The sequence below is a fragment of the Triticum dicoccoides genome, chromosome 5A, assembly GCF_002162155.2.
Source record: "Triticum dicoccoides isolate Atlit2015 ecotype Zavitan chromosome 5A, WEW_v2.0, whole genome shotgun sequence".
Classification (NCBI taxonomy): Eukaryota; Viridiplantae; Streptophyta; class Magnoliopsida; order Poales; family Poaceae; genus Triticum; species Triticum dicoccoides.
The window spans coordinates 664124167-664150400 of NC_041388.1; the positions used below are offsets into that span (position 1 = coordinate 664124167).

Consider the following 26234-nt stretch of genomic DNA (forward strand, 5'->3'; position numbering starts at 1 on the left):
GATGGATCGCGTCGAGACGCCTGTTATGCGTCTGTTTAGTTTGATAGGTAAATTAATTCAGGGGTGGCTCCCCCTACCGCTAAGCCTGTTTACCCAGCCAGTCGTTCAGAACAAAATATGTACGTGCGCACATGTCGACCTACTTTATGTAATGGCCTGCCGTACTTTTGTAATGCAGTATGGTTTGTTTGTTATCCTTGGTCACAGCAGTTTTCAAATTGTCCAGATTTTTATATCAGACGATCTTCTTTAACTTATTGTAAACCCGCTTGCAGGGCGGTAGTTATTTTAGCTTCACATTGTTCATTAAAAAAATGTTGTTACTAAATAGCGGAACCCAATTAATTTTGCAGGTACACGATTGCACCGTCGTTCTAGTCCATCCAGGTCGTGGACACGCGGCAATGCTTGCACTGATCTCTGCCCCACTTTTCAGTCATACACGACCGAAGGCACGCGGCGCTGCTCGCCTTTCACCCACGCCCCACGTTGCAACCTTGTCATCCACCCGTAGCTCGCTCCACACAACACAACCCCCCACTCAACCAGCCGCCGGCGAGAAATTTACTAGCCGATCCATCTGGCGGCGAATCCTCCCGTCCAGGTGGCGGCGGCGCCACACTGGAGTCACAACACCATGGTATTCCCCCCTCTTTTCAAGATGGGATTATTCAGATCTATTCCCTGCATTTTGCTAGATTTCACATTCAAGTGGATCTAATCGCTGCCCCGCGCCCTGTCGTCCGCAGGACAAACACAGCTCTGAGTCCGGCAGCTGCGGAGCAGACGCGGATGGATCTGGCAGTGGGCAACTGGATGCAGCTCATCCGGTGCCCGCGCAAGGCCCATATGGCTCCTCATCTAGCGCCGGGGAGAGAGAGCCACCTCCGCCAACTTCACGCATATCGGTCAAGCACGCGGTGAGCGTAATCAAGACTTTTGATGAATACAAGAGATGGCTAGTAGAGCAAATTGGGTTTGGAGGAATGCTGAAGCTGCCGGACATCCAGAAACTAAATCTGAAGTGCGGCGCGTGGATAATGAGCAGAGTCAGCGTCAGTCGCAGGGAGATTAAGCTTAGGGATAATAAGGTTATCAAGTTCTACGCCGAGGATCTTTACAAGGTGTTTGGGATCCCATGTGGCCATCGTAATGTGAAAGGCAGAGATGCGAACATCAACCCTAAGGCAGTTCATTTCATAAAGGCAAATTTGCAGATGAACAAAACAGGCGTCCACAGCTTGCGGGCAGCCGAAGATTTTCTTCTGCGGGACATCAATGAGAATTCAAGCAAGCTAGAGAAAGATTGTTTCCAGATTGCCTTCGTCATTTTTGTCATGGGACATGTGCTAGTGCCTACAACCAAGCATAACTACACTACTATCGATTTCTGGGGGGCAATAGCAAACACCAAGTCGATAGATCAATTCAATTGGTGTGAGTATGTTCTCCAGCATCTGCTAGCTGCAGTGAAGAAGGTCAAGAGAGATATGATGGCCAATAGTTTGTCCACTAATCTAACCGGTTGCCATTTGTTCTTCCAGGCAAGTTAACTTTTTGATCACAGCTGTCAGTATTGTTTGCAAGACCACATTACCTTTTCCATTCAGCAAGAATGACATGCATTCCCGTATTATTGCAGATTTTTTGCTGGACAATCTTGATCTGGGCATCTTTAACAAGGCACACAACGTGCTCCCCAGGATAAGCGACTTCGACCCTGAATCGTTTAGCCGAATGCTGACCATGGCTCTCGATCCTGTCAAAGGATCTAATTCCTACTTGCATGCTAATGTAGCACACCCCCCTTTTTACTATTTGTGACCTTTATCTGTATTTTTTCTTGTTGCATCATGTGAATTTTCCTGTGTCTGCCAATGCAATACAGTTTAATGCTCGTACTCATGCTGGGTCTCCCCCTTACGTTTTCTTTCTTTGTGCTAGATAACAGATGCTTCGACCGTTTGCTACACACGACAGAAGTACCAGTCTCAGGCCCCGACGTCATCGATACTCAAGAGGCAGCCTAGGCTCTCCGGCACGCCACCGGCTGCTCAGCAGCGGAACAACACTCCCCCAACAGCCATTGGTGCAGTTCCTGGTCCACTAGAATTTGCTAAATACCTCCGGGAGAAGTACCCACACCTTGTATGTGTGATGTTCATGTTTCAGTAAGATTGTCTCCCACAACACTCTTTTTTCTGCTATTCTTACCTAAATTTACCCACCCACCCGCGCCACTTGCCCCATGCAGGTAACTGATGAGATCACCATGGTATTAAAACAGCACAACTCTAGGGCCATTATGCACTTGACGAAAGCTAGCAACTCCATCCAGCAGGCTCTGTTAGAAGCGAAAAGTGTGTTGCAGATGGATATGTACAAGTTATCAGATAAAGTAATCAATTCACCCGCCACACGATGTGTGTGTTGTCGCGCGAGGGGTTTTAATGATTATCCTACAGCAGGTAAGCCATTAGCGCAGTTTTTTCAAACATATGTGAGGCATCTTTTTTGCCTGTGTAGTCACCAAATTAATGAGCTAGCTACATATCCCCTTTTACAGCATCCGCTAATTCCAAGGCAGTACGGTTTAACACGCGGGTGGCACATAGGATACATGGTCAAAGGCTTGAATTGTCTGATAATGAAGGTCTGACTATCTTCACCACCTCATGATCAGTTTCTTGCTTGTTTCCCCCATGCCAAAGGCCAATAGGCATGGTTCAATTTTTTCATCATTTTTTTCTTGTTTTGCAGCTACATCACCTGGTCCCAACCCGAAACGCCCCCACAACACGAGGGGTTTTAATGATTGTCCTGCATCAGGTAAGCCCTTAGTGCAGTATTTTTTCAAACAAAAGTGAGGCATCTTTTTCCCCTCTGTACTCACCAGATTACTGAGCTAGGTAAATATCCCCTTTTGCAGCATCCGCTAATTCCAAGTCAGTATGCTTTAGCACGCCGGTTGCACAAAGGATACATGGGCAAAGGCTTGAATTGTCTGATGACGAAGGTCTGACTATCTTAACCACCTCATGCTCAGTTTCTTGATTTTTTTCCCATGCCTAAGGCCCATAGGCATGGTTCCTGGTTTCATCATTTTTTCTCGTTTTCGCAGCTACGTCACCTGGTCTCAAACGGAAACGTCCCCACAACGTCGACGATTGCACATCTGTCAGCAAGAAGTCCTCATCAGGAGCATCGGGCGGTCTATTCAATTTTTTCAAGACTAACCTAATGGCAATAGCTCAACTCTATGCGGATCTCCCAGCCAACACACCCGCTACTGTATTCGGCCAATGTTGCACCAACTTACAGAAGCGGAAGTATGTATTCCAGCATGGTTTTGCAACTGATCCATGGGGAAAGGGAGTTGTGCAACACCCCCGCATGGTCCAACCACAGACCTCCTTGCTGCCCATTTATCGAAGCTGCCTGAACAAGATTTTCAGAGGTGAACGTCTTGGCGACCCTCGCCGTACATCTCCAACCATTTTTATTAACTGTTTTTTGTGTTGCATGCTGTTACAGTGTTCGCCCTTTTTTTCGAGCATAAGCTGATATATCATTGTTTGTTGCCTATCTTGGTAACATCATCAGGAACTACATTATCCACGCCAGCCCTAGGATTATACGCATCTCTGTGTTGGCTATGAGTCAGCAGTTAGTTGGCACGCGGGGTCTCCACCACGAGCTCATGTCTATCATCATGCGAAGGTATACACAGTCAGATCAGGAAGCCAATTCCGAATGCCCATACATGAAATGGAGGCACAACATGGAACCCGACTTCGCGGTAAATCACCCCCCCCCCTTTCGTGTGGTGTCAATTTGTTTAGTTCAGTCATCTCCGTTCCTGATTCCTTTTAACTAGCTATTGACGACTTTTTTTTTTTGCCTTAGCATCCTAATTTCTTCATTTTTTTACTCATTTCGGGCCATGACAGACAATTGTCCTAGCGGACCATGAATATGTGACAAACATATCCATCCAGAACCAGCTCGTTGGCAAGGAAATCCCGTACGACATAACTTCCTGCCAGATGGTACAGACCCATGCTCTTATTTTTGCAGATCAGTGTGGCCCGCTGCTCATCTTGTTTTTGCTAGATTTTTTTTACTGCATGCGCTCGCCAACAAACGAATGGTATCAGGCCTCATATGTGTTTACTTCTTAATTTTGTTTGGCAGTTTTTCTTACCAGTCCCGCTGGAGGATGGCTGGATAGCACTGATGTGGGACATGATGGAGAGGAAGCTCCACGTCCTTCACCCACTCATCAGAGGTGATGGTCCTAGCGAACCAATGAAAGACAAGCTCAAGTTGGTTGCCTGGAAACTTCACCATGCGTTGTTCGACTGCCTTAACGAGTATTATGCTGGATGGCCTACGCAAGATGGCCAGTGGGTGACCAAGTACCCAGTCATAGCTGAAGAAAATTTTAGCAGGTACTTTCTCACCCTCTCTAATGGTACCCGCCACAAAAAACTACCTCCACGTTTTTGCATCCCGAAGCTTACTGACTAAGACTTTCCCGATTTGTTGCATGCAATGTCTGAACACCAAACCAGAGATGAAACTAGCGCGTGTGTGCTCCATATCTGCCGGCACTATGATGGCGTCAAGATGAAGATTCCCCTTACCAAGGTCATTTATCTATCCACGGCCACCTTGTTATTCCTGGTTTTCTTTCAGACACACATATCCACCCCCCCGTCATATTGATTCATGATCTTTTGCTTAGTTTATCCGCCTGATTGATTGATAGAAATCAAATGTTGTCCCTTACCCACAGTACAATGCCGGCAAAACAAAAAGGCAAGCTCTACACGAGTGTGTCAAACTACAGGGGAACTCATCGAAGCTGGCGCACGAGGCTCTGTGGACGGTACTAGCACCCACTGACTCATGGCTTAGCGACACGTAGAGCGCACAAAAAATTATCTTCATGGAAATATGGTGCTGATTCGTGGGCGGAAGGATCCCCATCTTCCTTTCAAACATATCAGCGTAATATCTAGCAACATGTACCCCAGACATTTTTTCTTTTCTATCATGTTCTTAGTTTGTTTTCTCCAGTATGACTGTAAGGTTGCCGACCGACATTTGGATCATCAGTTTGCACGTAGTTGGACATGCCAAAATCTGTGTCTTTTTTCTGAGCCGATCGAGCTTTGTTGACCCATAGTTCCTACATGTCTCAGCTACAGTAGGAAGCTGAACCCCCAGGGGGAAATATCATGCGCCCCCACTCTTGGAGTTCTCCCTATGCTCCAAGCAGGAAACATCATTTTGTAAAGTTTCTAAATTTATCAAAAAATGTGATTTTTCATTAAATTTCAGGTCCAAACTCAAGATGTACTTCACTAAACAAAAAATGTAAATTCGGTATTGAATAGTTTCATCTGCTGAACTTCTGGGGACCTAATTCATGCTACATTTTTCACACTCGCCTTGTTGCTCATTGTACATTTAGAGGTCGGACCTGAAACTATTGGGAGTGTAGCCACATTTCCTTGTAGACATTCATATTTTTCCTGAGATTTTTCTGAAACACTTTATAAATGACTTTTTTGAAGCTGGAGCATGGGGGATCACCCCATTGAGGTCGAGTAGTAGATTTTTCCCATGTTCCGCACCCCAACCCCCTCGCTCGCAAGTCAACAAGTCCCCTTCTAGTGATGTAGCATGTGTCTGAAACCTATGGCCCAAAATGTGAGCAGTTATGAGACTCTTGACGTTGGAGTGCTCCCCCTGAATTTTATCCTTGTGTCTATGCACGAACCGACGCCGCAACTATTGTAGCGGTATCCAGTTTTTGCCTTCAGAGGACGCGGGTAGTTAATTGATCAAAGAAGGACGTGGCGGCTTTCCTGATGATGATCATGGAAGACCACGGCCTTGTTCCGAATAGCGGTTAAACTCCAAGTTCGCCAACACATAGATTGATGTTCACATCGTAGGACCAACCAGGTCCACAGACAATACTATTACGGTCTACTTAGGTCTTACAAACTAGGTAGCACAATCCACAATATTTAAGATTCTGGCTTGACAACGCAACCGGGTTTTTAACGCAAACCAAAATGGGGCGCCCGTTCCCCCCTTCAGACTCAGCAGCACCATGGTTGCAGACAAAATAGTTTGCCAGTCTGCAACCATTTTTTTGCAACAAGGCACCACGGAGTCCGAGTCCATCTCTCATTTTTTTACTGCTCGGTTCAGTCGATGATCATGTCGTAGAGGAAGTCTGGAATCTCTCCCTTGTTGCCCTTCATGATTACGATCTCATACGCTAGCTTCATCCGCAGACTGTCGAATTGGTCCTGTGTTTTAAACCACATAAAGGAAAGAAGTTTTTCAGTTCCTTTGTTTTGTCATGCTGAACATTTTTAGCTGTTTTCATTTATTCCCTATCATGTAAAAAAATGGAATGAGGTTGGAAATACAAACCTGAGTCAGCGTCGACCGGAGGTACAGACCGGTGAAATCAGTGTAGTAGTGTGTGATGTACACTCCGCTGTCTTCCCTGTCAGTCAAAGAAACATGCAGTTACTACATGTTGTCAACAGACCAAACTTTTTCATGCTTTACTAATGCATAATTTTCATGACAGGGTAGTGGGGGGAAACCTGCTGCAAGGCTCATGCTGCGCCACTAGTGGGTATAAGAATGTCCAGCCATCGGTGTCAACCAACCCGTTGCCGAAGAAGTTGTTGAAAAGAGAACGGAATCTACGTTGGAATTTTTTTGCACGGGCTTCATGCTTGATCTTCATCTCATCCATCACATCTGTCTCCGTAGGGTCAAGGACCATCATGGTTTTCTTGTCCTTGTCCATAAGGTACATCACCCAACAATCCATGAATTTTGATGGGAACCACAACTGCAATTTCACGTTTTTTTTCACGCGAGCAAAAAAGTCAGAAATGTTGTTTCTGTCTAATATCCACATTACTTTTTTGCATTTATATGTATTTGTGACATTACCTTTGTCAACCAATCAATCTTGTACCCCATCATTTCTGAGTTCATCACAGTGTCTATGTAATCCCAGTCAGTTTCACCATCATCTCTGCAAATCTCGTCCTGCGTTTTTTTATTTTGCAACAAGAAGGGCAGATGCATTAGTAGTGTTTTCTCGAGAATGAAAACATAGCAAACCCATATAGCTTGCCCCCATCCGCCTACCCCCATTTGAATAAATGATGGTACTTACAACAAAACACGGGTCGAACAAACCTCTGAACCCATCTTGCCACCCGTCGTATATAGCATCGTCCTTCCCACATAGCATGTGCTGAACACATCTATAAAGACTTGTTGACAAATCCCCCCCGGGGGTCAGTTCATCCTTGATATCCTGCCCAGATGCGACCGCAAGAATTGGACGGTGGTGTTTAACCCATTTCTTGCAAGGTTTTCAGATTTTTAATCTCTTTCAGATAGAACCATCACTAATCCATATGTGGGAGCAAACTTTTTTCTGGCGTTTATAAAACAATGACTGCAAGCCTTTACCTTTTCAGCATTCCACCTTCACATGCTAGCATGTTACTATTAAATTTGGAGATGGCCGCAGTTGGAGGTTCCCTATGATTCAGGCCAATTGAGGGGGGGGGGGGGGTACTTATCCCCCTAATCTCTCCTAACAGCGACCTGCTCATTTGTGTATCCATCTTCACGTGATACATCATGTGTTTTACCCGTGGTATTCACTGTGTATTTAATCCCAAACCGGTGCAGATAGTTCTGAACTGCTTGCTGGAAACGAGAGGTTGAACCACCAGCTCCAGATGGCAACATATTGGTAGGAGCCTTCCCGTCGCCTCCATCTGCATTTCAGCCCCAAGATTACAGCAAGAAAAGCCAGAGTTGTAAAGGTAGATTAATGATATACGGTATCTTCAGGAGGCAATTACCAGCATCATCACGACGGAATGAAGGTCCAGGACGACAGTTTGTTTGCACGTCCAAGGCTCGCGGACGAGTTGTGACATGTGGTCCAAGCTCTCCTGCATCACTACGCTCGGTTGCACGCTCACGGGCTTCCACACTGGTAGGTGTTTTCTCATGGTTCGCACAGGCATGAAGATACTTGATAATTGCTTGCTGAAAGCGAGACGCTGACCCACCCTCTGGCAATGTCATCCCACTCCCAGGAGGTTGATCATCACCACCATCTACGGAAAGAAAAAGAAACAGGTGCATAAGGACAGCACGCCTGACATGGAACCCGGGTGGGCAGGATTTCTTCTCTCATTCCGCACTAGCATTTTACCTCTGCCATCATGATAAAAGGAAGGTGCAGACCGACATGATGTCTGAACATCTAGTGCGTGCGGACGGGTCGCATGCTGGACTCGAGCAAGAAGTTCCTGTCTACTGGGACGGGCATCTTCTCGGTATTCAGTACCATGCCAACCCAACAAGATTTGACCATTGAGAGGAGGGTCTTCATCTTCATCATCTCCCGGCCTTGCGCTCCCAACCATCATCGTTGCTGCAAAAAAAATACTAAAGAGGTTAGCAGGTTTTCACTCTTTTCCGCAATTTATTTCTATTATAGTGTCTCGGTTAGTAACTCGCAACAGGGGAGTACCTGCTATCCATGCTACCCATCTGATGCATGTATTCAGTGCAGCAAGCATGCCCCTTAAGTTATTAAGGCCAACCAAATTGTTTTCCTCATTTAGTTCCTCTTCATGCATCGTGTAATCTATGGGCACCTGTGTTGCCACAGCCAGGAACTCATCGTCCAACTCTAGAAAAAACACCAAAGTGTTAAATGGAAAGCGAATTTTTCCTTTTTTTGCTTTTATGCTCAAATAAGAGAATTCTTCTTTCTAGGTCACATGGTACGAAGTTAGGCTTGCACACCTATCCCGTCCTCTTCTTCCTCCATATAATCACTTGGTTCCAGCGATGATACACCCAACAAAGCATCATCAGTTGCTGAAACACAGGAAGGAAGTCTCAACTTTTCTACATACGCCCTTTTTCGTGTGCAACGCTTTCAGCCCCGTACAGGAAAATTAACCATAGAAATCAGACCTTCATCCACCGACATTTCCCTGTTGCTGTCAACGTCACCCTGAAGTGTATTTCCTACACGCTCTCCATCATAAGGACCCCCTGAGCTGATGCTATCACCATTGACAGCAGGGGCGACGATGGTCAGTTGTGCATCAGTGCATGGCTGACAGTTTTCGAGTTCCACTAGTTCCTGGCTCTCCCTCTCTAGATCCTCCCAATTGATCCCATCATTTTCCTCACGTTGCGGTGTATTGTTGCCGTTTCCATTCATCCGAGGTACTTCTTCTGTTCAACGAGACACATCCGTATTAGCTGAATCTTTGCTCTCGGGAAACCAAATTTTCTCACACACCCAAAACATAAGCAACACAACTAGTATGCGTTCAACGGTAGTTACCTCCAGTATATCCTTCAACACCTAGTCCCGAAAGCACTGCTCTGGCCTGGTCAAATATTCCTGTAGCCAACATTTTTGTTAGTTCACTACTAAAGCCAGTACTACCCAAACCGTTGCATCAGTTGGTTCAAGTCGAGTACCTTCAAAGAGTTCTGGATTGTCCATAGCTTGCTCCACTACAGCAAGCGCAGCCGCTGCTAAGCTGCGCACACGATCCTTCCTCTCCTCGTCGTTGCCTTCATGTGGGCAGTCAACTCCAGTACAGCCAGGCCTCGCCTCTCTAGGTTTGATAACTCCATGTGATCTGGCATCTGTCAAAATAGATGCCACTTTGGTTTAAGTACCCACATAATCTTTTTGGTATATATGATACTCATTTCATAGCTTAGGGTAGTGCAAGGTATAAAAGTAGTTTAGAGGTACTTACACTCGAGGTCGGACTTTGCTTGAGCCTCAATCTCAAACAACTCTGCTCTGAGGTGCTCCCCCTGCTCCTTAGCAAAGCACGCCGGTCTTGGTTGATAGCCAAAACACATGTGTTGCTTGTACCCACTTCATTGGTGCTGTTATTCCTCATAAGCAGCCGTTGCCTGAAGCGGTTAAGGCTACGCGGACCTGCAAGTTTAAATGGTGGCGGTCAGCTTCATGTTTTTGCACATCGCAGTGTAACATTTTTCGTTTACAACTCTTTTCTCTTTTTTGTAGCAGACAACTTGCCTGTAGCACGTTCACCCGTCCCACCCCCGGGATCCGGACGCTAGTTGGTTGAGCTTCTATGCTTTCACCTGCAATTGACAGTGCCACTTGTGTTAGCCATATGCATGGGGCCAAAACCCAAACATTTTTGTTTTCACTAGTAATGATAATTGATGGTCGAAAAGCTCGGATACGAACCTCTCCTGTCAGCCCTAAGGATTTGCCTTACTAGGCGAATGCTCGGATCGATTGGTTCGACATCACTATCGCTATCCGATGAGCTTGAACTTTCGTCAGCTACCCCTTTACCTTTACCTTTAGCTACCTTTGTGTTTCTCTCCGAGCCACCCGCGTGTCCCTGGTCGCCATGCTCCTCTTGAGGTGGGCTGCAATTTTGTTGGCTGGCAGCGATGAGGGCTTCAGCTGCTCAGAGCGCATCTTGTTGACCTTTTTTGGTTCATTACAGAACAGATCATTCTTAATAGATGCACCAATCTCTTTTTATATATCTTTTTGCAACAACATGAACTAAGAGAGAACAATCTACATGCTTAACAATGTCTCCATTTACCTGCATGGCGTAGGAATCCACCAGGCTCGCCGACTACATCATGCCAGTCTTCATCCAGATGATCGAATTCATCCTGTGGTTTTGTCTGTTCAAGAAGAAAGTAAAGCTTCTCTATGAGATGGCACATGTGGGCTAGATGGCAACCTGACTAAGAAATATCTTTTTGTTACTCATGTGGAAAAGGATTTGTTTCCTTATTGGGAATATGCCTGGGTACTCCCTGATGAGGAAAATCATCGTCCTGCATATCTCTCATGTGTAAACGCTGATCCGTGGGACTGTGTGTTGTTCTAAGTTATATACCCCGAAGTCAATCCAGTCGAAGAACCATGGCTGTCAGATATGCAAACAAAACAGGAATCAAAATTCAGATGTTAGGATCAAGAAATGTGCGCCACAAATCATGAAAAAGAAAATATTTTTTTATGTAACTGTTACTTAATTACAAGCAGTCCCAAATGGCTGCCTCCTATTATCAGAGTCCTGACTCCAGCGGCTAAATCTTTCAGAAGTTTCTTCACTGCTGCTCTGATGATCTGAAACGCCCATTCTGCTAAATCAAACTCACCAGTGCCACCATTGCACAGCACGCACGCAAACATCTCCCAGGGGATGGATGAGTATGACTGTTTTGGACCAACACAGGTAGCAGCTGCTAACAGTGAGAATGCCATCTTGAAAACCCTGGTCTGATGCTGGTCAAGATCCAATGTTTTCAAGCTGTTAACAAGGTCACTTACAGCCTGGATTGTTAGCCCTCCATCTCTGGCATTTCTCCTACTCTCTAACCCCAGGATTGTTCTGATTCTTAATGTTAGGTTTTGTCTTTCCTTCGGTTTTAATTTAAGCAAGCTTACTGGCCGGCCATGATTTTTTAGAACCAATGTACGGACAATCGACCTGGGAGTAAAATACCTAATTTGACCATCAGGGGAATATGAAACTCATATCCTCCCACCTAAATCTACTCAGCAGCCAAGCGTAAAACCTTCTATCAGCCTCTCCACTCCACGCAGTGGTCAACAAACTAGCCATGCCTGATCTATGAACTTTGGGGTAGCACTGCAAACCCAGGCTTACGATCTGATGGCAGCTCCAAGTGCACCTGACGACTCTACCTCGAAGGACAGTAGTCTCCGCAAGACGGCCTGGCGGAACGGCAGGAACAACATATCCAGCAGGCGGTGGCGTCCTCGGTACCAGTACAGCTTTTTGGCATTGTTTGCGACGTACTCGTCCACGAGCACCCGCTTCCTCTTCCGCTTCGTCGTCGTTCGCATCTCCAACTCATCAGCATCCGGATCCTGCATCAGTTCGAAAATCACACTCGCATGCGTCAGCACAATGGTTCCATGAGTATCATTAGCGAGAGACTTTTCTTCTTGCCTTGTCTTCCATCCGCTTCGTCCGGCAGATTCCTTTTCCTTGGTGGGATCCGGTGGCTCCATCTCGACGATCCTACATCGGCCAATGATGGAAAGGCAGTGAGAGAAAGAATCATCCGCAAAAAGTGCTCGCTATAGATAACAAAAAGCGACCCCAAGAAAGCGAGAGCAGCGGATTAATATAATACCGCATGGAGGAAACATCACCTTATCCAATGTCGGGTCCGGCGGATGAGAACTAGTCTCCGTCCCAAACCCCGGCCACCAGATCTTGTTCTTCTCGCAACAGTGTATTGCTCGTGCAAGCATCGGCGCGCCGGCCATTACAGGCGACCCGTTGTTCTCAACCCAAAATGAAATTGAAATGTTTTATCGTCTATATATGTCTGTGTCGTGGAGAGCAGCTGCTCACTTTTTTTTAAGCGTTCCCTCCCGGATTTAAGACGTGGCTCAGCTGAGGCCAACCCTTTTTTCCTAGGGTCTCCTTCCCATGTGCCGGCGAGATATGTTCCATGTGTGCCCACATCCAGAAAGACCAGCTCGGTGCAGCAGCTGCAACTGGGGGGAAGCTGCAACTGGGGGGGAGCATTTAATAAGCTCCTCCGTCCCGACCGGCAGTTTATCTTATTAATTAACCCGGTCCGTACAGTAACATACTAATTGACCTATTCGGATTTTTTTTGAGGGAGGCAATAACTATCATCAGCGTCGGGGCAAAATTATTTAAGTAAATGACTCTTGTACAGGCCCACCAAAAATATTATTGATTATACAACGCCCAGACACAATCATGGAATGATTAATCAACATCAACTCATAATCCACATGGAAAGCATAGAACACACACACACACACACACAATCACGTGCGCTACATGGCCACGCGACGGCGATGCATGCGAAAGCAGAAAAGTCTAAGCTCACACTTAAACATCCCTAGTACAGTAGACGTGGACACGCCATGGCCTTTTATTCGACTGTACGCCGCCGTTTATTAGTGGGCTGGCTGCTAACCTCCTTCTCATCCTCAGGACCATCCTCTCCGTTGGTGTCAACTACTCCGGACGCAGACAGCACGGCGGAGCCACCATTGCTGAATATGGACTGCTCAGGAATTGCTGGATCGTAATCACCGAATCCTTCTTCTTCTGCAACTCGCTCAGCTTTCTGATCCAGCTCTTGGTTATGAGGAACCGGACGAGGCTCTTCCTGCTGGATCACATCGCCCTAAGAAAAAATCAGACAACACGCGGGGGTTGAATGTCACAACTTTTCAGGGGAAGAAAGTGAAAGAAGACGAACAGCGGGTCATCAGTTGTACTCCAAGCGCTCCTTGTTGATTCGACTCGGTTTGGCGACGACGACTGCATAAGGTGACCAATTCGTCAGGCCCCCCATCGGCGCCAATGCTGATGCAGACAGAGGAGGAAGAGGAGATTTTGCGTGACAGTAAGAAATTTACCTACAGATTGGAGACGATGAACGGCACGAGCTCTTCACTGCCAATGGTTGTGCCGCTCCATGCTGGTTCAGCAGAGGAGAGCCCCATCGTATGCAGCCGGCGGCTTCGAAAATTTTGAAAGTCTGGATGGGAATGGCGCTGTGGGACTCAACTGTGTAGCACCCGAACCCTGCACCTCCTATTTATTCAGCACTTTGAGGTAGGACGCAGTTTCGTGATGCATTAGTTCCTTTTTTTGAATTTTGAATGAGAACAGGACACACATTGTCACCGCGCGCACCCTGCTTGTGTGCATGTCGTCCAGGTGTCAAAATGTAACATGAAAATGACATCCTTTATGGGAAAAAATGCCAGTAGCCTGATCTGGAATGGCTATTCTGCCAGCAGTCACAGTATCCACGATTTTCAAATTTGAATCAACAGAACAGCATGAAGCACAGATGCTGATGGAAAATTTCAGTAATCAGTTTGATCGCTACAGAAAGAAAGATTGTGCTCTCAGATACATCGCCATACACAGGCTGTCTACACTGCTAAAAGTACAGATGCATTGCTGACCCAGTGTAAACACTTGATGGAAATCATTCAAACAAATCACTGAAACATGAGAAAGTCCGATTCCATACAACTCATGGCTCGGCACCCCAAGCGGCCTCTTGCATGTATTTCGTCGATGCCCTTCTATTCCACAGTTCTTGCATTTGCTAGGTTTCCGTGGCTTCTTCGGCGCATCCCCCCTTTCTGGGCACGTCGTCTTCTTATGACCCTCGCGACGGCATATGCTGCAGAATCTTGTCCTCTTGCTTAACCCCTCGTACGGAGCCTTCTCTCGGCTGCTTGTCGATCTCCCAGCACCTCTATGCTTGTCCGGAGCTGCTAGTTTCTGCATTGCATTCACACTGACAGAATGACCGGGGCTCCGGCATTGTTCATTGCCCAGCGGGACAAACGCTAGTTCCCCATTTGTTCTGGTATTGCAGGTGTATGTTCAACGAGCCGATCCTCGAAAGCCAGCCCATCCCTCTTCTCCGCAATCGCTGCCCCACTCTGTAGCACAGCGTCGAGAGCCGCGTTCACATGATCATATGATGCAACACTTGCGTCTCTCATCCTCACGACCTCCATAGCTTTCACATATAGAGTTGCATGCCTGCATGTGAATGACAGGTTTTGCGAACTGTCTTTCTGGTACTGAACCAGGTGCCCAGGCAGTACATCTCTCACATCCCTCATCCATCGCTTCATGATGTGATGCTTCGGGATCTCCTCCATGTGAAGAATTTCCATCACCTACACGGCAAAGAAGCTAACCTGTCAACAAGCCTGCAATTTCTTGTTACTTTTTTAATAAAATCCTTGCTGGCGACTTTTTGTTTACCCTCAACGAATGGCTGCAAAGCATGCCAGTATGCTCGAACTGGCCGCATTCGCAACTGAAGATCGACATATCTTCGTTTATTGTTACCTCGTACGCAACCCTGCTCCACTTCTCCCTTTTCGCTGCATTATTGTGAGTGGTGATGTATCTCCTCATCCTATCGACTTCAGTGACATTGTACGCGGTTCCTTCAACTAGGAGCTCGCCAAACTGCTCGAACATGTTCCTAGTGTATATTTTGCTCGCATGGCGTTCTATCGCGAGGTTAGTTCATCTTACCGGCCCCCTGCATCAATTGAACAAATAAAGAAGGGAAAACATAAGAAGTAGGGCACAGTTTTTTCCAGAGCTCCTCGTATGAAACTTTTTCATGCATCGGAATCATTTTTTTTGGCATAGCTGGCGGAAGGGCAACTTACTATCATGGTCCTCTTCTCCTCGTAGCTTTCATCGCGCTCTCTGTCAAATTGCAGCCTCATGTACTGCCTGACAAAGACATGCATTGGGCTTGCAGGGGGCATGTATGACTTCTGTTGGGGATATTACTACAGGGCGTAAACCGGCCTATCTGGGCCAGGTTAACTTCGTCAGTAGTTAAGTATGTTAAAGCCCAAGAAGACAGAGGAGGGCTCAAGGCCCATGGTCGGTTCAAGGCCTGTAGCCGTAAACTGGCGTTAGTAGTTAACCTGTATTGTAAAGTTAGGAATAAGTAGAGACCAAACTGAACACATCTATGAGCTGGTATTGGGACTCCGTAAGCCGACGGGAGTCACCCGTGTATATAAGGGGACGACCCGGCGGCGGTTCAGGGACAATAGACAACAACTGGAGACATAGGCGAAGCTTGTTTGCTCCCTAGTCATCGAAACCCCATCAATTCCATAACAACTAGACGTAGGCTTTTACCTTTATCGAAGGGGCCGAACTAGTATAAACTCTCTTGCATCCTTGTGTCCGCTTTAACCCCTTCAAGCTAACCCGTCGCGATGGCTCCACGACTAAGTCCTTTCTCTAGGACATCTGCCGTGACAAAACCACGATAGTTGGCGCCCACCGTGGGGCCGTCGCACGATGGTTTCCGGTTCTTGGAGGGCCGCTTTGAAGGACTCGAGGGCTACGCTGTAGGCCGGATGACTAAGAGTCGTCGCGGTAAGCTCTATATCGACGACGCGGGCTGGGGCCCCGAGGCCGGCTCAATCGAGTACGGGTACGGGGTCCCCTTTGGTAGCATTCACGTTTTCATTGGCAAGATCGGTGAACCGGGCCCTGAGCCGGACATCTGCACCGACCTCGTCGAGACGGCTCAGCGTGCGCGATCCGCCCAGGATAAACCGGCCATGAAGCGTGCCTTCGTGGGATTCATCCATGGAGGAAGTTATGAGGACGGATCGGAATTTCGCGGCGCGACCATCGTTTGTTCTGGTGACGAATCTTCGACCGGAGAAACCGAATCTCTTTATCAGCTACAAGATGGCTGGATTGGGAGTTGTTCCGATGGCGATAGTATTCCGGACCCCTCTGATCTGCCCAACCGGGTTGGAACATTCATGGCCGGGACACAAGCAGCGCTTCATTCTTCGACAGCTGCGGTAACGATCTCCGGTTCAGCAGCGGCGACGGCTGCCGGGGCAGGAGGCCCTGGGCGCCCGCCGGCTCAGTTCAGAACTATTTGATGTGTTGGCTGTGCTTATGGCGGAAGTTAATCCGCCGGATCAGGATGTTCACAATGCGGAGATTGCAAAGGTAAAGGAACAGATCACCCAGGCCAAGGCAGATCTGGCGGCTGAGGATGCCAGGATGGCCGCAGAGCGGGCCGCTTTAGACGCACAGGCCTACAAGCTTATGTTGGACCAGAGCGCGTCGCATGAAGTCATGAGGAGGAAGCACCGATCCCGCTTACCTCCGGTTTTCAAGGCCAGAGACCTTTTCAACACTCCAGGACCAAGAGCCGGCAATCCGCTGGAGGGAAACCGGGCAGAAGCCCCTGGGATTGGTGCACCGGTTCAGCCTCGTCAGATGGACCCGCCTCGTCAAAACATTGTTGTACCTCAGGCTGCTTTAACACCTCCGGGTCACTACTCCAACCCAATGGACAATCTTGTTGCCGCTGCTGCACGGCTGGAGGCCATTCCAATTGAAGGTGACTCACCACAGGCAGTAGAGACGCAACGGGTCAAGGAACTTCTGAGGACAGCTTTGGCCCAACAGGAAGCGTACTCGTACAGCCGCGACCGGATCCACTCGACCCCCCATCCAAGCCGGAGCTATAGCATACACATGGATGAACCGGCAGTGTCGAGTAATGAACGATGTGGGGCACCCCTGCTGATGACGCTCAGGGAGTGGTGGACCGGGCCCGCGCGCGCAGGGAGGCCGAGTTAGCCACACAGCATCAGGCTCGGCAGCTCACGCCGGTTCGTCCAATCACCTTGACTGAACCTGGTGTTACTTCTAGTTCTTTGGGGGTGCCTTGCCTTATCCCCGCTTTACGCAACGTGCGCCTGCCCAAGGATTTCAAAGGCCCACGCAAGGTACCAAATAACACGGCGGATCAACCTCCAGAGACATGGGTGGGGAGCTATGAGATGGCCATGGAGATGCTTGATGTGGATGACGCGGCGTGTGCGAAATACTTCACCATGATGCTCGAAGGAACGGCCCGCACTTGGTTAAAAAGTTTGCCGGCTAATTCTATCAGTTCATGGGCCCAATTACGAGCCCAGTTTATCAGCAATTTCAAAGATACCTGTAAACAGCCTATGTCGATAGTGGACTTAGCTGCATGCGTCTAGGAGGAAGGAGAATCAACGACTCATTGGGTGCGCCGGGTTTCACAAGTGTTGCACTCCTCAGACCGCATCAACGCCGATACCGCAGTATTAACCCTAGAAGGCAACTGCCGGTTTGGACCCCTGAAGCTGAAGTTGGGGCGGATGAAGCGTCATTGCACCGACATGGGGACCCTCATGGCCGCTTTGGTGAAATATGCTGATTCTGATAGTACCAAGGATCCCAAATCTGATGATGACAAGACAGGGAAAGGGAAGAAGAACAGCAGCTCCAAAGGTCAGCAGCATCACTGGGCAAGCAATGGTGGAGGAGGCAAGCGTAAGGCGGATGGTAACATGGATTTTATGGCTAATACCAACACACAGGACAATGGCCAGCGACGCAAGGGTAGGCCGAAAAATTGTAATGGAGCGCCCAACCCTAACCCAAACCGCCTAAACTATCTGCTAAGCCAGCCCTGTCCAAGACATGGGACGAAGGAAGCGCCGGCAAACCACCTTTGGAAAGATTGCTTTATTATGCAGGAGTTCAAGAATTCTAATAATTTCTGGTATGATCACGAATCTGGTGGTGGCTCGGGATCCGGGCCGGGTTACGGAGGAGGAAGTTCCGGTTCAGGATTCAATGGTAATCCAGGCGGACATAATGGTCAAAATAGTCAGAACAACCAGGGTGGTTACAACCAACAGCAGCAACAGTCAGGTTACCAGAGCAACCCAAAGCAGTTGAGTAATGGGTAGTACCATGTCTTCACCACTAGCTTGGACAAGCGAGACCGAAAAGTTCAGAGGCGGGCGGTCAACTCTGTTGAACCGGCTATACCCCGTTATCTACGTTGGTCTGAATAGCCAATCATATGGAGCAGAGAAGATCACCCTCCCCAGGTTGATAATCCGGGTCAGTTGGCTCTGGTGGTGGCGCCTCAGGTGAGAGGTTACAAGTTCACCAAGGTGCTCATGGATGGAGGGAGCAGCATTAACATCCTGTACTATGAGACCTTCCGTCGTATGGGACTAACAGATAAGAATCTCAAACCATCTAATACAGTATTCCACGGTGTAGTGCCTGGCAGATCAGCATATCCCGTTGGTAAGATAGCTCTGGAAGTGGCCTTTGGGGATGATCATGATTCCAGGTCGGAGATATTGACGTTTGAAGTGGTGAAAATCCAAAGTCCATATCATGCCCTGTTTGGGCGACCGGCCTACGCCAAGTTTATGGCTTGGCCCTGTTATGTGTATTTCCAGCTCAAGATGCCGGGTCACAAGGGGACAATAACGGTTCACGGAAGCCGCAAAATCGCTTTGGAATGTGAGGAAGGAGATGCGGCTTATGCAGAGTCGGTTTGTGCCACCGAAGAGTTGAAGTACTATAAAGACAATGTTGATCCAGCGGACATGACTCCGTTGAAGAAGCCGACTACGGAGCATGATCCGGCCCTGAAGTTCAAATCGGCAGCAGAAACTAAGCTTGTTGACTTCGTACCTGGTGATTCTTCCAAGCAGTTCAGCATCAGTGCCAACTTGGATCCGAAATAGGAAAGCGCGCTCATCGAGTTCATCTGTGAGAATCGGGACATTTTTGCATGGAAGCCCTCTGACATGCCAGGTGTACCGAGGCAACTCACTGAGCACACACTTAATGTGGATCCTAAATATAAACTGGTGAAACAGTTTCTCCGCCGGTTTAACGAGGAAAGACGTAAGGCAATTGGAGAAGAGGTAGCCAGGCTCTTAGCAGCCGGCTTCATTGTTGAAGTTTTTCACCCTGAGTGGCTTGCCAATCCGGTGCTGGTCCTCAAGAAAAACGGCACCTGGCGCATGTGCGTGGATTACACAGATCTTAATAAGGCTTGTCCAGCAGATCCTTTTGCTCTCCCCCGTATTGATCAAATTATTGATGCTACGGCGGGCTGTGAGCGTTTAAGTTTTTTGGATGCGTATTCTGGCTATCATCAGATCAAAATGGCAGTTAAGGACCAGGAGAAGACGGCATTTATAACTCCCTTTGGAGCCTTCTGCTATGTGTCTATGCCCTTCGGGCTCAAGAGTGCCCAAGCGACTTACCAACGGTGTGTACAAAATTGTCTTCACAAGCAGATTGGCCGTAATGTACATGCTTACGTGGATGATATCGTGGTTAAGTCCAGGGAGAAGGAGACTCTGATTGATGATTTGAAGGAAACCTTTGATAACCTGAGGACATACAAGATGATGCTTAATCCAGACAAGTGTGTCTTTGGTGTACCGGCGGGCAAGTTATTAGGCTTCTTGGTGTCCAATAGGGGAATTGAGGCTAATCCGGAGAAGATCACGGCCATCACCTCCCTCGCTAAACCGAAGTGTATCAATGATGTTCAGCGCCTGGCAGGCCGGATTGCTGAGTTAAGCCGGTTTATTAGTCGCCTCGGTGAGAAGGCAATCCCTTTGTATCAGATGTTGAAAAAGACGGATCAGTTTGTCTGGAGTTCTGCTGCTGATGAAGCATTTGAGGACTTAAAACGGCAATTGGCCAATCCGCCTGTGCTCGCTGCTCCCATTGACAAGGAGCCGTTGCTGCTATATGTTGCTGCTAATGCTCGGGCGATCAACGTGGCTATTGTGGTAGAGCGAAAGGAGGCAGGTAAGGAGCATCCGGTTCAACGTCCGGTCTATTATATCAGCGAGGTGCTCATTGAGTCCAAGCAAAGGTATCCGCATTGGCAGAAGCTGGTGTATGGAGTTTTTATGGCAAGCCGGAAGGTTAAACAATACTTCCAAGGGCATCCAATTACAGTGGTCAGTTCTGCTCCTTTGGGAGATATCATCCAGAACCGGGAAGCAACTGGCCGGATTGCAAAGTGGGCTATAGAGCTGGGGCCGTACGGTTTGAAGTATGTGGCTCGGACAGCGGTTAAGTCTCAAGCACTTGTTGATTTCATCAATGATTGGACGGAAATGCAAGCACCTGAAGAAAAGCCGGATCATACGTATTGGACCATCCATTTTGACGGATCCAGGCAATTGGAAGGCTCGGGGGCTGGAGTCGTATTAACCTCCCCACGAGGTGATAAGTTTTGTTATGTTCTCCGCTTAATGTTCCCTTGTACTAACAATGCAGCTGAGTATGAAGCCTTGCTCCATGGTCTCCGGATTGCTAAGGAGATGAATCTAAGTCGAGTTAAGTGCTTCGGTGACTCAGACCTTGTGGTTCAGCAGGTGTCTGGCACTTGGGACTCCAAGGACCCACTCATGGCAGCATATCATCGTGAGGTGGATATTGTTGCAGGTTATTTCATAGGCTATCAGGTGGACCACGTGGACCGGCGGAAGAATGAAGCGGCAGACGCTTTAAGCCGGCTGGGCTCTCAGCGCAAACCGGTCCCGCCCAATGTTTTTCTGGATGTGCTGCATAACCCGTCGGTGAAGATCCCTGGTGAAAAGGATTTGTCTATTCCTGATCCGGAGGCTCAATTGGTGGCAGCTCTTCATGTTATTCCGGATTGGACGCTTCCTTACCTGGCGTACAAGAACCGGGGCGAGTTGCCAGAGGATGAGATTCTGGCCCGGCAGATAATCCGGCGATCCAAGTCCATGGCTATCATCAACGGCGAGTTGCATCATTGCAGTGTATCAGGAGCTTTTCAACGTTGCGTGTCTCCTGAAGAAGGCCGTGAAATTTTGCGTGAGATCCACGAAGGAGATTGTGGTCTCCACGCTGGTTCAAAGTCTCTGGTGGCTAAAGCGTTTCGCCATGGCTTCTATTGGTTAACTGCTCATGCTGATGCGGAGGATCTGGTCAGATGATGTGATGGTTGTCAAAGGTTTTCAAGACGTGCTCATGTACCGGCTCAAGAATTGAGAATGATTCCAATTACTTGGCTGTTTGCGACTTGGGGGCTGGATATGGTTGGGCCTTTTAAAAGGTCCAAAGATAAGAAGACCCACCTCCTGGTGGCGGTTGACAAGTTTACAAAGTGGGTGGAGGCAGAACCTGTTAGCAAGTGTGATGCGGCCATGGTGGTTCAGTTCATCAAAAAGGTGATTTTCCGGTTTGGCTTTCCGCACAGTATTATCACAGATAATGGTACCAATTTGTCCAAAGGTGCTATGAAGGGGTTCTGCGAACGGGAGCACATCCGGCTCGACGTTTCATCAGTGGCACATCCACAGTCCAATGGTCAAGCAGAAAGAGCTAATCAAGAGATCCTGAGAGGCATCAAGCCCCGGCTCATGGTTTCGTTGCAGAGAACGCCGGGTTGTTGGGTAGAAGAATTACCATCTGTGCTATGGAGCATCAATACAACACCCAACAGATCAATAGGATACACACCGTTCTTCATGGTTTATGGAGCAGAGGCAGTTCTCCCCAGTGATATCCGTCATGATTCACCTCGTGTAACGGCTTATATTGAAGCGGACAACGAGACAGCACGGCAAGATGCTTTGGACCGGTTGGATGAAGAACGTGACATCACAGCCGCCCGATCGGCGATTTACCAGCAGGATCTTCGTCGTTATCACAGTTGCCGGGTCAGAACCAGAACCTTTCAGGAGGGAGATTTGGTGCTTCGGCTCATCCAAGATCAGACTGGTATGCATAAGTTATCCCCACCTTGGGAGGGGCCTTTCGTGGTCAGCAAGAATCTGCACAACGGGTCATACTATCTGATCGATATTCGAGAACATATGGACTCACGTACATTAGAGGAGGAGACCAACAGGCCGTGGAACATAGCTCATCTTCGGCCTTATTATACCTGAGCCATTGGTTCTACTTATGTACATATTACAGCGATGTATATATTAACTATAATAAACCGGAACCTCAGCTAAAGCGGGGTATCTGTTCTTTTACATCATGTGTGGTTATACGGAGTTGTTTTAAAGCGGCTTTCGGTTTACCCCTTGAGTTCGCTTTGCTAAAAGCATCGTGTTATATCACTTGGAGGATTGGTCGTGTCCGAACCAATACCATGCCTCTTGGTAGGCGAGAGCCACCAGATCACTTGGGGACTTGGTCATGTCTGAACCAGTCATGCCTCTTGATCGACCTAAGGCCACAGAATCACTTGGGGGCTTGGTCGAACCCGAACCATGACCATGCCATTTGGTCGGCATAAATGCCACGGTTTCATTTGGAGACCTGGCTGACTAGAACCATAGCTACACCTAATGGGAGCTTGGTCATGTTTGGCCATGGTAACGCCATTTGATCAGCTTAAATAAACCTTTTTTGGCAAACGGTTTTGTCATTGCTTTTGCTTTACACTTTTCTTTGAAGGTTTTTTTTTTGCTTTTTTTTGCGTTTTTTAAACCGACAAAGTTTTTTAACCAATCAATTGACGGAACACAGTTCACGTCAATCCGGAGACTATTTGCCCGGTTTGATTCTTGTTAACATCCTCTTATGGAGTAACACGGTGTTTATTATAACCCGGCACAGTTTACATGGTAAACCAGCGTCATATATATACAGGAGTTGTTATCTCCTCCAACAGTGTGGGTTTGCAAAACTCCGCTTCAAGATTGGCCAAGCCAACTTTACACTCAATGATGGCAGGTATTATGTATCTCAAAAATTTGATCATATACTTAAAATTTTGTTTTGGATATTTTGATTTTATATATATATACACCATATTCCGCCTGACGGTACAACCGCGGTGGCACTTGACGAATTTCTCATTTCAGAAAGTGTTTTGGAAAGTTCATTACCACAGGAAGAACAAATTATGCACGAAGGCATATCAACATCGAAGGTATCAACTAGCCTATTACAAGGCAACATGGTGCCCATAATAATATAATTGTTTTTCACAAAGGAGAGGCAGTTTTAAAACCGGCCTCTGGTTCAAGCTTAGTCACCAGCCTGGCCTGATGGTTGTGGGTCATCCTGCGCCGCTTCAGCCTCCGTTTCTCTACCCAGTGGCTGGAAATCCATAGTTGTCCAGTCGATTCCCACTAATGCTTGAAAAACAGCTTCATCATGGATCAACAATGACGGGTCAATATCGGGAGCGTAAGTATGCTTACGGATTGGAGGAATCAGATTTTCCGATTCATGGATTGGTGCAGCTATTCGCTTGTTCTGACTGTCACATTGCGCTTGATAATGAGACAAGTCTGCTTCCTCAGCCAACTGACAAGCTAGCGGACGTACCTCTCGGTTTATTGCTCGCAGATCCGCTTCACCAAATTCTGACCCGTCTTCCTTCAAGCTGGGATAGCCCTGAGCCGCTTCAATAGGATCAAAATTTGGCACCCAGGCTTTTGCCCGGATTAAGGCATTGATTGCACCGGTTCGAGCAGCAGATTTCTTCAGCTCTTCAACCCGGGCAGGAAGCACTGACAATTTCATCAGAGTATCTTGGATCAAAGTGGGCGCCAATTTGTTATGAGACACAATACAGATGATCCGCTGGGCATCAGTATACAATTGTTCAACCAATGTATAGGCGGCTTTCAATTTCTTCCGCACATCTGACCCCAAGTGACCAATGCGTGTCCCTGAAATACCATAAAGGGTTAATAAACTAGCGACTCTGTAAGATGGCAGAGCCAATTCAGAAGGCAAGCTGGCTTACCAAAGATAGCAGTGGTCATGGCATGCACGTGCCGCTTTATGCTGGTCAGTTCGTCCGTCACTGGTTTTAGTGCAGCCTCGGCATCCTCTGCTCGTTTGATCAAAGCGGACTTTTCAGTGGCCCAATCCGCCCGTTTCTTCTTGAAGTTCTCCTTAAGTTGTTCCATGGCGCTTAAAGCGCTGGCCAATTCCTCTTTTGCTTTGGAGGTTTCAGCCTGTTGGGTTTTCAGGTTTTCTTGAAGATCGATGACTTGGTTTTCTTTCGTCTTCAGCTCCGCCTGCATGCATACAGATATATGCTTCAACAAATTGGTATAAGGATTCAAGTACCAACCACATAACAAGTTATGCGCTTAGCACTTGGGGGCTAATGCATATTCGATCTTCATCTTTCAATTGTTTACAAAGTCCCAAGATCAATACAAGTATTCAACTTGGCACTTGGGGGCTAATGGCTATTTGATCATATATATATTCTGATGCGGCAGTTTCAATTACTTAAAGTACCGGTTTAACTACGCTAAGTTGAACCGGCCCTTGGGGGCTACATCAGCGAATTTCAAAGCATCAAGATTTATATTATTAAGTCCCGATTTGAAAGAATATTTCAAACCGGCCCTTGGGGGCTAGGAGAGTCAGCAAGAATGGAAGCATACAAGCAGGAAGGAGCATATGGAAGTTACCTCATATTTATCTTTCATCATATTAACCAGACCGGCTTCATAGTCACGACTGGTATACAACCGGTTCAGATAGCCGGAATGGATATCTTGGGCGTTCAGAGCAGCGTAAGTCGTCAGATCAGCGTTCCACTTGCCTTTGCCAAAGGCAACAAATTCTTCCTTGGCAGAATATTTGGATAAAGCGACAGGATTGCTTGGCTCAGTATGGCCAGTGCCAGTAATGACAACCTCATCATCCTTGGTACCGCCGGTTTGCACTGGATCTGTTGGCTTGTTAGTAGGTTTTGCTAGACCGGTGGAGCTTTCAATCCGGATGGAACTTGTGGGCTGATGGATAGGACCTGAGGTATTAGTAGGTCTCTCTTCAGCAATAAGATCATCATCTTGCTGCGGTGGATCGTTGGGAATATCCTCAGGAATAGCCGCTTCAGCATTGGGTGTCTTGCCTGCTTCAAGAATGACATCTTCTTCGGCCGCTTTGTCCAGGCGGGCCTTCTTGCTTGGCCTAGGTTTGGCCCTGAGAAGAATAATAAAATCAAATACAGCATATGTTCTAAGGCGATGTACTGCAAACATCACAATAAGTATAGCTTACCCAAGCACCATTTTAAGCGGTGGGAGTTGAGTAGCCGATGACTCGCCAGAAGATGAGCGGAAGTAACCTGGTAATCGGAGTCAGACGGATTAAGAGGTTGACGAAAGCAGCCCGCTTTAGGACAAGCACTGACAAGCAAATTAGAGACCTCTGAATGGCATTTCTGAACCGGACTATTCGGTAAACCGGTGGAGGTAACTACCTGGCCGCTGTGCCGGGTTGTGCGACGAGCTTCGTGTTGTTGGGTCTTCATAAGAAATTTAGGATCCAAATAAGCAAGAGGATGAGAAAATTTAACTTTCCGGTTTGCCTGGCGGATTTTTTGTGAAGGCAAAGTTTCTGAATTGGAAGAGAGAATAATTACCTGTGCAACATCCGCGTGGCTGGCTTCGGCATCATCCTGACAAATATCATCATCAATAAGACGCATGAAAAATAAACCAAGTGAGTCAAGCTCTACCTCAAAGTCCGGATTATCCACATCATCATCAGGGGCCGGAGTAGAAGATGCAGTGGTTCTTTTCCTGTGGGCAGTCTTCTTCACAGCTTTAGTCTTTTGCCCGGTTGCTCTTTCCGGTTTGTCTGGTTTTTCTGGTTTCTCCTGCGGCAGTTTTTTGCTCCAAAACGGATCATTGCCCTGATTATGCAGACACTGATATTAAACAATGACCAGAC

The 26234-nt window shown here is 47.5% G+C and overlaps 4 protein-coding genes across 11 annotated transcripts; 1 reads left to right on the plus strand and 3 right to left on the minus strand.

Annotated features, from left to right (window-relative positions):
* The first annotated feature begins 473 nt into the window (after positions 1-473).
* Positions 474-11175, plus strand: LOC119303909. Of its 8 annotated transcripts, none has more exons than XR_005148028.1 (11): positions 3238-3457; positions 3604-3799; positions 3951-4049; positions 4195-4451; positions 4575-4650; positions 4799-5013; positions 6620-6847; positions 7750-7813; positions 7915-8062; positions 8166-8528; positions 10717-11175. XR_005148028.1 is itself a non-coding variant. In XM_037581057.1 (10 exons), exons 3-10 carry the CDS (start codon positions 1738-1740, stop codon positions 3657-3659), a joined length of 1110 nt encoding a protein of 369 aa, XP_037436954.1. In that variant the 5' UTR covers positions 474-640; positions 750-1544; positions 1643-1737; the 3' UTR covers positions 3660-3785. The 8 variants fall into 8 exon arrangements, 1 of the variants encoding a protein (XP_037436954.1); XR_005148029.1 differs by having other exon boundaries at positions 6625-6847; XR_005148027.1 differs by having other exon boundaries at positions 4799-4891.
* LOC119303910 lies at positions 8535-9160 on the minus strand. The gene is made up of 3 exons (XM_037581058.1): positions 9058-9160; positions 8884-8958; positions 8535-8767 (listed from the first exon to the last, which is right to left on the minus strand). The coding sequence occupies exons 1-3, from the start codon at positions 9071-9073 to the stop codon at positions 8541-8543; spliced, it is 318 nt and encodes a 105-aa protein (XP_037436955.1). The 5' UTR covers positions 9074-9160; the 3' UTR covers positions 8535-8540.
* LOC119300378 lies at positions 9093-10052 on the minus strand. Its single transcript, XM_037577358.1, has 5 exons — positions 9864-10052; positions 9577-9747; positions 9437-9496; positions 9157-9324; positions 9093-9097 (listed from the first exon to the last, which is right to left on the minus strand). Exons 1-5 carry the CDS (start codon positions 9970-9972, stop codon positions 9093-9095), a joined length of 513 nt encoding a protein of 170 aa, XP_037433255.1. The 5' UTR covers positions 9973-10052.
* A 3325-nt stretch (positions 11176-14500) lies between the features above and the next one.
* LOC119300379 (protein FAR1-RELATED SEQUENCE 3-like) lies at positions 14501-15244 on the minus strand. Its single transcript, XM_037577359.1, has 2 exons — positions 14928-15244; positions 14501-14839 (listed from the first exon to the last, which is right to left on the minus strand). Exons 1-2 carry the CDS (start codon positions 15147-15149, stop codon positions 14501-14503), a joined length of 561 nt encoding a protein of 186 aa, XP_037433256.1. The 5' UTR covers positions 15150-15244.
* Between the last annotated feature and the right edge of the window lie 10990 nt (positions 15245-26234).

Excerpts from the sequence above, each read along its gene's own strand:
- LOC119303910 (XM_037581058.1), bottom strand. Across the intron at positions 8,768-8,883 it reads GGAAGAAGAGGACGGGATAG|AGTTGGACGATGAGTTCCTG; the intron begins GTGTGCAAGCCT and ends TGTTTTTTCTAG.
- LOC119303909 (XM_037581057.1), top strand. The coding sequence starts at position 1,738 with ATGCTGACCATGGCTCTCGATCCTGTCAAAGGATCTAATTCCTACTTG. Across the intron at positions 2,654-2,760 it reads TGAATTGTCTGATAATGAAG|CTACATCACCTGGTCCCAAC; the intron begins GTCTGACTATCT and ends CTTGTTTTGCAG. Across the intron at positions 3,017-3,121 it reads TGAATTGTCTGATGACGAAG|CTACGTCACCTGGTCTCAAA; the intron begins GTCTGACTATCT and ends TCGTTTTCGCAG.
- LOC119300379 (XM_037577359.1), bottom strand. The coding sequence starts at position 15,149 with ATGTTCGAGCAGTTTGGCGAGCTCCTAGTTGAAGGAACCGCGTACAAT. Across the intron at positions 14,840-14,927 it reads TTTGCAGCCATTCGTTGAGG|GTGATGGAAATTCTTCACAT; the intron begins GTAAACAAAAAG and ends TTTGCCGTGTAG.
- LOC119300378 (XM_037577358.1), bottom strand. The coding sequence starts at position 9,972 with ATGTGTTTTGGCTATCAACCAAGACCGGCGTGCTTTGCTAAGGAGCAG. Across the intron at positions 9,497-9,576 it reads CAATCCAGAACTCTTTGAAG|GAATATTTGACCAGGCCAGA; the intron begins GTACTCGACTTG and ends TGTTGGCTACAG. Across the intron at positions 9,325-9,436 it reads TGTTGAAGGATATACTGGAG|AAGAAGTACCTCGGATGAAT; the intron begins GTAACTACCGTT and ends CTCGTTGAACAG.